Raw genomic sequence first — 9,049 nt, forward strand, 5'->3', positions numbered from 1 at the left:
GACCCGAACCGGAGTATCAGCTGCGCTCAGGTTACTCTGCTAGCACTTGTCTCCCGGTTGCCTTGACGACGTGGCAGCACAGGGTAGGAACCCTAACAATAAGATTATAAAGCTCCCCTCAAGTCGAGTTTGGAGAAAACGCGGGCGCCACGAACCCTATCAAATAACTCTGTGATTAGTGGCAAGGGGTATTTATTCTTGATGGTGATCTCGTTTAAGCCGCGGTAGTCGATACATGGTCTCAACCCCCCGTCCTTCTTCACGAAAAAGAAGCCCGCTCCAGCAGGGGAGGAAGAGGGGCGAATGAATCCCTTGAGCAGGTTGGACTTAATATAGTCCGACATAGCTTGAGTCTCGGGAAGTGACAGAGGATATGTGCGGCCACGGGGTGGCATCTTCCCTGGAACAAGGTCAATAGGGCAGTCCCAAGGCCTATGAGGTGGTAACTGATCAGCCGCCTGTTCCGAAAACACATCCTTGAACCCTTGATACGCCTCCGGAATATGCTCTTCATCCGACTTAGAAGAGACACGGAGCGGACAAACGGGAGTGAGACAGTTAGCGTGACAAAAAGAACTCCAAGACAGAATTTGAGAAGACTTCCAGTCAATGTGGGGAATATGAATTTTGAGCCAAGGCATTCCAAGGACCAGATCGTGATGCATTTCCGGAATCACCAAGAGTTCCAGACATTCTTGATGTAGAGCCCCGACCTGCAGCTTAACTGGCTCCGTGCGCCACGTTATGAGACCCTTGGAAATTCTAGTACCGTTGATAGCAGTCAACGAAATAGGCCGCTCGATAAGCTGTACCTTTAAATCCATGCTTTGGACACAGGAGGAAGAAACGAAGTTCCCCGCAGCTCCGGAATCCAACAGGGCTTCACAAGACTTGGAGACTGAATTGGTGATTAAAGACACAGGAAGCAAACAATCCAAAATTGGAGAAGATTTAGCCGTGACCCCCAACTTGACTCCTCTGGAACAAGCTAGGCATGCCCGTTTCCCGGACGGGATTTACAAAACTTAAGGAAATGATCTGCGGTTCCACAGTTAAGGCAAAGTTTACCCTCACAAAGACGCTGTTGTTCCTCCGGAGACAGTCGGGATCGGTTAATTTGCATGGGTTCGTCCGAGCTGGGCCCAGCCGCCGGTCTAGGAGTAGGATGCCGAAACCTAGAACGATCTGAACGGCTACGTTCTCCTCCACGCTCCTGCATCCGAAGATCCACCTTGACGCAAAGGGAGATCAACTCTTCTAATGGATCTGGCAGATCCCTTGTGACCAACTAATCTTTCAGCCGGTCGGAGAGACCGTTCCAGAAGGCAGCCCTCAGAGCATCATTATTCCAGCGAAGTTCAGAGGCAATGGTCTGGAAATGAACCACGTACTGACCCACGGAACGGGAGCCCTGACGAACAAGGAGCAAGTCGGAAGAAGCAGTGGTCATCCTGCCGGGCTCGTCGAAGATTCTTCGAAAGGACGTGATGAAGTTGGCATAGTTGGAAACCACAGGATCAGATCGTTCCTATAACGGAGACACCCAATCCAACGCTGACCCTTCAAGCAGGGAAATGATATACGCTACCTTAGAGCGATCCGTAGGGAAATTATGAGCGAGAAGCTCGAAGTGCACCTCGCACTGATTTAGAAAACCACTGCAATTCTTTGGGTTCCCATTATAGCGGGAAGGAGTAGGAAGCAGAAGACGTGACCTGGTACCAGCCGGTGGGTGGACATCACTGGAAACAGCAACTGGAGCAGTTACGGGAACTGGAACCGGAATTACGGAAGCTAAGGATGCTTGAATTTGATCCAATCGGCCGGACAATTCCTGGAGATATTGCATCACCTGGCCCTGTGTCGCCTCTTCAGTCTGAACTCGGGAAGCCAAACTTTGGATGGCGCTCGACTCTGTGTTCCGATCCCCCGGGTCCATGGGGCCTGAGTATTCTATCACTGACCTGGTCTGGAAGTGCTGTGGACTCGGGGCTTCTTCCGGTGACCGGGAAGAGGAACCGCTACTGGGTCGCAGCAGAGATGGCCGGATGTAGGTCTTCCTCATGCAGGATTAGGGCGGTCGGCAGAAGGCACGGGTGGACGCTTGAAGGTCTCCTGAAAGACAAGACTTGTAAAGGTGCTGATGAATAGGTGGAGTGTACCAAAAGCTCATGTTGTGGTGCTAGAGGCACTGAGGTGCTAGAGGCACTGAGGCGCTTAGAGACGCTGAGGTGCTTGGAGGCACGGAGATGCTGGAGGCACGGAGATGCTGGAGGCACGGAGATGCTGGAGCACGGAGATGCTGAGGCACGGAGGTGCTGGAGGCACGGAGATGCTGAGGCACGGAGATGCTGGAGGCACGGAGATGCTGAGGCACGGAGATGCTGGAGGCACGGAGATGCTGGAGCATGGAAATGCTGAGGCACGGAGGAGCTGGAGGCACGGAGCTCTGGAGATCACAGGTACAGTAGTAGTAGCGATGATACTCAGGCGCCGGAGCTCTGCCCGACGTCTGAATTTGTACTTCCCGCCAGCACCTGATTGGAGGAGCGCTGATGACGTCACCCGTCCCCAGTGAACGTCGGGCGCACCCGCGACGTCCACACTACGGGCGCCGGACGGAGCGCCAGGAGGCAGAGACCGCCTGCGAGGACGACCGCCCAGACAGCAAGCACCCCCGGAGAGACAAGCCCGGCGGCGGTATGACAACATGGGGAGATTATGAATTTCCAGAGATCCAACCTCTGGCCAACTCAACGGATTCAATTCCTCAGTCTCCTCTTGGACAGGGTACAACTGAGAGGATTCCTACCAAAGAACAAGGTCCAGGACCTACAGAGATTAGTGGCTCAGGTACTGAGGTCACAGACGATTTTCTACACCTCTGTGTGGAAATTTTCGGGCAGTGGGTGGCAGGCTTCATTCCCGTCCATTACAGATGAACCTCATTGCTCAGGGAGCAAGGTCAGACTCCGTCTTCCACCACGCATACGCGCTTCCTTACTTTATTTGTCATTGCACAGGAATCTCGAAGCAGGCTAGAGATTCGGCAGTTGGAATTGGTGGTTCCTGACAACAGACGTCAGCCTCAAAGGTTGGGGTGCCGTCTTAGAATAGCATTAGTTTCAGAACAGTTGGACGCTCCTGGAGAATACCTCTTTCTTGGCCAAAGGGCCAAGTCATGGGTCAACACATAAGGATGCAGTCGAACAACGTCACAACGACGGCATATGTAAACCGTCAAGGAGGAAAGAGGAACGGAATGGCGTTAGAGGAAGCCACAAAGGATGTGTCCAGGACAAGAGATCCAGCAGCTAAAGGAGTGGACACATTAGCACTTTCTTGGTGTTATAGGAAGGTTTACATTTTCACACAAACACAAACGAATCTGCTTGAAGCGCCTAAGAATATTGATAAGTAATTCAAACAACAGTGGGGCGCAGCCAAAGAAGCACTGTGTATGTGCCTCTGATAGTTTATGCACAAAGAAAAAGGAAGGAATTAGCTGCGCCTACAGTGTTGTTAATATGCCAAATTTATGGAGAGCTGACAAACAAAAAAATAGGCTCCTCCCCTAACTCTGATCACCGACTACTGAACTTTATCCACTGTTACCGTTGCTTCACGGGGACACGTCCTGTCATCCTATAGAAGACTCCCCTGATTCGCAAGAGGCTGCTCCGGCTCACGTTACCATCTGGCATTCCACTCACACTTCCAGTGGCTGCTATCCCATTGCTGAAAATCCCTGCATACAACGGCGGCTTCGGCCAGCGCCATTGCACGGCGCCTACAGCCAGCAGAGGGTTCTCCCGGCAATTAAGGACGACTGCGGTCAACGCTGTATCACGGTACCCACAGCTGCCAAGGGTTTCTCCGTGTAAACAGCCAGCACACGGCTTTTCTGGCCACAGCCACTGCACGGCTCATTTACCCAGTCAGCAGCACTTCTGATTACCAACACTGGCTACCTTTAAGTGGACATTAAAGGATTCTCCTCAGTCTTTGGGAGACTACCTGAAGTTCCTGGCTAAACCACTTCAAAGACGCCGGTAAATATACAGCAGCCTCTGCTAGAGCTACTTAGCTCATTTCTTTCATTCATCGTTTAAACAATTAGTGAGCTGTAGCGGACTTCACCGAGGACGCTCGGTGTCCATAGCCCCAGGACAGATAATTACACAGCACTAATTGCTATCATTTTTTGTCGGGACTTATATGTCTTTACAAGCTGTAGTGTGCATGTTGCCTCTGCACCTGTAGCTTATCTTTGCCATTGAGTTACTTCCTTCAATTGATACAATTCATTAAGCATGGATGTATAATGTTACAATTTTTAAACAGTTATAAACTTTCATTTGCACTGAGTTAATATTCAACATATTGTTCCAACATTTTTTCTGTGGCTACTGCTCATTAGATTTATCTACGGTTTTCAGAGTACATGCAAATTTAGAAGTTTTAGATATTTGTGTAATAGTTTTTTATTGGTGTGTTATTATTTTAATAAATATATTTATATATATTTTTTTGTTTGTCAGCTCTCCATAAATTTGGCATATTAACAACACTGTAGGCGCAGCTAATTCCTTCCTTTTACATTTTCAAACATTTACAACTCATACTCAGGGTTCTGAAGTGGGCTGAAACGAGAGCGAGTGTCGGTGATTCTATTCGCACCAGATTGGCACGCTGCGTGGGTAACTAACGAAAGATCCTTGAAAGTCACCTCAGTGAGGGGCCCTGCTATCTCAGGGACCATTGCCAACATCCAGAAACGGGCTGCTTTTAATGGCGCGGTTATTTAAACCTGGATCCTCTGAAACAGAGGGATACCGGGATCAATTATTCTTACGATGATTGCCGCTAGGAAGCCGGTAACAGACATACATTACTACAAGAATTGGTAGAGGTTCTACTAGGACTAGTGTCATGAGGTGGGTGAAATTCGACGTTCTTCCACTTCTCCTGACTTCTACTTCTCATTTCGGCAGGTCCAGGAAGTAAGACAGAGGCTGGGTTCTCTGAGCGGTCAAGTTTCGGGTCCATCCGTCCTATTTAGACAGCGGTTGACATCCTTGCCAGAGGTTCAAACCTTTTTACAAAGGGTTCGGGGTATCCAACCCCCTTCTTCTTTCTCCTACTGCGTCTTGGCACTTAGATTTGGTGTTTAAACAGACCTGAGATAGCTATCTTTGACGGTCACGTTACTGCTGGCCTTGGCTCCCGCCAGGCGGGTTTCTAGGTTGGGAGCTTTAGGGCAGTACTCAGTACAAAAGCAGTTTTCCTTCCTATGGTTGTTTCGGAACTTCGAGTAACTCAACCAATTGTAGTATCATATTTTCCTGGTCTCACAGATAGAGACGTGTCCTGGGCTGTTGTCCGAGTTTACCGGGTTTGCCTACAGGTTACATCATCCTTCAGAAAGTCGGACCATGTCTTGGTTCTTTGTGATGAGCCTCAAAAGCGTTAGCCAGCATCTCAGCAGTCTTGGTCTAGTCTTGCCTTTCGCCAAACTTACATTCCATGTGGCAAACAGGTTCCGTTTCAGACGTGTGCTCCTACCACCTGACCAGTGGGCGACTCATGGGCGGCGGCCAGAGGGGTTTCCAAGGCTCAACTTTGCAGGGCGGCATTGTGGTCCTCAGCCCACACGTTTGCGAAATTTTACAAGTTTGATACCTTTGCGTCCGAGGATTCTAAGTTCGGACGTTTGGTTGTACAGGCAACAGACAGCACTCCCTCCCTGGGGGATAACTTTTGGACGTCCCCTAATGTATAATGGAACTCCAGTGTCCCCTAGTGGATGAAAGAGAAAAGAGGATTTTGGTACTTACCGATAAATCCATTTCTCTGAATCCTCTAGAGGACACTGGACGCCCGCCTTGGTGCTGTCAGTCTGCTGGGTTCACACTTCCTGTTCAAAGGACTCTTGTGACTCACGTAGTTAGTCCCTGGACTTTGACAAACAAGGTCATAGGATCAAATCACATTGGGGCTCTGTGCCTAATATGGATTTTACAAAGTTTGTCCAAACAGCGTTGATTTTCCAGTTAAGAGTTCTTGGATGCTGTTTGATATGTGGTACGGTTCGGTTCCTCGCCATGTGCTCAAGTGTCATGTCCTATTCTCTCAGTCAAATTTTCCAAACTGAGGGAGGAGGGCTGTGAAGGGGGAGGAACCGGCTGTGCAGACAATGCTAATTTTAGATTGTGCCACACCTCCGGTTGCAAGCTTCACACCCCTACTGTATAAGGAACTCCAGTGTCCCCTAGAGGATTCAGAGAAATGGATTTATCGGTAAGTACCAAAATCCTCTTTTCTCAGTCCATGCGATCACTTCAGTCTTTTTGTTACCGAAATTGACACAGTTACCCACCCTCCTAACGCGTGGACACGCCTGCGTTTTCCCTAACACACCCAGATAACGGTCAGTTGACACCCATAAACGCCCTCTTTCTGTCAATCTCCTTGCGATCGGCTGTGCAAATGGATTCTTCGTTAAATCCATCGCTCAGCAACTAACCTCTTTGTACCCGTACAACGTGCCTACGCATTGCGGCACATACGCAGTTTTGTCGGTTTTTTTACCTGATCGCTGCTCGAATCGGCAGCGAGCGATCAACTCGGAATGACCCCCTTAGTGACTATTACTCACCTGTGCTGATATCTGTAGGGATTTCCTCCTCCTTACACTGCTGATCATCTGCTACATACGTCTCTTCTTCCTCCTCCTTACACTGCTGATCATCTGCTACATACGTCTCTTCTTCCTCCTCCTTACACTGCTGATCTATCATCACATACGTCTCCTCTTCCTCTTTTATATCTTCTATCTTAATATTAGTCATATTGTCGCCCTGCACAAAACAATAACACTCTAATTATGTGTGATATCAATCATACAGAATATCAGTGTATAAGAATCAGACTTCTCCATATATCATGTAATGATAATTTCACCTACCTGACCCCCCTGTGGGACACTGTGATTCTCCTCTGTATGGTCCTGGGAATAAAGAGGACGGGGACATCTCTCTGGAGTATTTCTCATAATGGCCCCATCTGTAAGGACATGCAAGGATGGAAGTATTTGTTTATGAGTTATTATCAGATGATGTGTATCTAGATGGCCCTCATAGCTGCTGCCTCCATTACACTATACAAGAGTCTCCTCTTACCCAGTGACGTCACGTCCTTGTACAGACCCCTGTGTTCCTCTATATACTCCCACTCCTGCATGGAGAAATAGACAGTGACATCCTCACACCTTATAGGAACCTAACACACACAATGACACAGTCATCACCCAGACACATCCCCTGGTGTTACTGTATAATGTCCCATTCCCAGCAGTCATCTCTCCAGTCATCACCCAGACACATCCCCTGGTGTTACTGTATAATGTCCCATTCCCAGCAGTCACCTCTCCAGTCACATCTCCCGGTGTTACTGTGTAATGCCTCATTCCCAGCAGTCACATCTACCGGTGTTACTATATAATGCCCCATTCCCAGCAGTCACCTCTCCAGTCATCGCCCAGACACATCCCCCGGTGTTACTGTATAATGTCCCATTCCCAGCAATCACCTCTCCTGTCATCACCCAGACACATCCCCCGGTGTTACTGTATAATGTCCCATTCCCAGCAGTCACCTCTCCAGTCATCACCCAGATACATCTCCTGGTGTTACTGTATAATGTCCCATTCCCAGCAGTCACCTCTCCTGTCATCACCCAGACACATCCCCCGGTGTTACTGTATAATGTCCCATTCCCAGCAGTCACCTCTCCAGTCATCACCCAGACACATCCCCTGGTGTTACTGTATAAATGTCCCATTCCCAGCAGTCACCTCTCGGTTGGTTCTAAATCGGAGTGGGAGAAGGGACCTTCTGACGTCACTAAGGGAGGAGACAAGCTATGGCCGAACACGGTACCCGATAAAAGTACCCTCGCGGGATCGCTTTGCTCGCCACGCTTCGGGCTCGGTGGCTTGCTCTGCTCGCCACCGGGTTACTAAAGGTAATAGTTGGTGGCGTGGATAGTAGAGGAACTAACCCGCTGTCCTAGCTCCTCCCCCTTGTGTCTTGGCTCCTCCCCCTGACGTAAAAGGTCCCTTAGTTCACTTGAATCTAGCATCTACCGACACCTCTCCAGTCAGCAGCTGAATGATCTTGTTGGTGAGTATAAAGACAATTTTGCAAGGGGTGTAACTCCCAGAGAAAATAGAGACGCCTGCCTCTGGACTCCAATCCCTGAAGGGGCACCTGCATGCACAGCTCCACCTGGGTGGTTTACAGCAGGACCCAAGTGCGAGCGCTGCTCTTCCAAAGGAGCTCTGTGGCGCACACCCACTGCTCTGTCCCAGGACTCCTGCTAACATCTGCATTAAGGGACTTGATGACTCCTGCCTGGTATCGCTCAGCCTGTGCTGCAGCCAGCGACGGTGCACCCCCCACCCCCGCTGCTGGACTGTGAGATGGGACCGCCGATGTACGCTTATTCTGCAGATAGCTGAATCTCGCGAGTCTGACCCACCAAGTGTTGTCACTGTAGACCAGCTGAAAGTGCCCATCAGACATCCCTCCAAAGCCACTTATAAGCCTATTACACCCCACATGGCACCAGAGCTTCCCACATGTCCCCACCCCCAAATAGCACCCAGTGTACCTCAATTGTCCCCAACATCTCCATGCCCCCACCCACAGCATGACACCTCCACGTGGCCACTGGTGCACCCCAATTGTCCTTACTCTGCATGTCACCCAGTGTACCCTATTTATCCAGCACCACAATGCCTCCACCCACAGCATGTTACCCTCACATCACCTGCTATGGGTCCCAAATGCCCTGTGGTTGCCAGACCCGCACTAACTGCAGCCTGATACACCCCCCACCCCATACTGTACCTCAGTGAATCAAATGGCGGTCACGTGGTCTGATGACGCGCAGAAATAAGGGCGCGTAATTGCGGTCACGTGGCGAAGTGGTCAGAGGCTTCTGACTGAAGAAGGTTTTGGCCGCTATCCAGGTTGGAATTCACAGC

General features: G+C 49.9%; 1 protein-coding gene across 1 annotated transcript in view; it reads right to left on the bottom strand.

The window, feature by feature from the left end:
* The window catches only part of LOC134983130 (ribosomal biogenesis protein LAS1L-like), a 35,911-nt gene extending 26,864 nt beyond the window's left edge, over window positions 1–9,047 (bottom strand). Inside the window, exons 1-4 of the mRNA XM_063948864.1 lie at window positions 8,913–9,047; window positions 7,182–7,236; window positions 6,968–7,065; window positions 6,659–6,860 (exon numbers count right to left, since the gene is read on the bottom strand). Of these exons, the coding sequence (XP_063804934.1) occupies window positions 6,659–6,860; window positions 6,968–7,054 (289 nt within the window). The 5' untranslated portion in view covers window positions 7,055–7,065; window positions 7,182–7,236; window positions 8,913–9,047. The remainder of the gene's footprint in view (window positions 1–6,658; window positions 6,861–6,967; window positions 7,066–7,181; window positions 7,237–8,912) is intronic.
* Between the last annotated feature and the right edge of the window lie 2 nt (window positions 9,048–9,049).

Source organism: Pseudophryne corroboree (assembly GCF_028390025.1).
Source record: "Pseudophryne corroboree isolate aPseCor3 chromosome 3 unlocalized genomic scaffold, aPseCor3.hap2 SUPER_3_unloc_1, whole genome shotgun sequence".
In the NCBI taxonomy this organism is placed as follows: Eukaryota; Metazoa; Chordata; class Amphibia; order Anura; family Myobatrachidae; genus Pseudophryne; species Pseudophryne corroboree.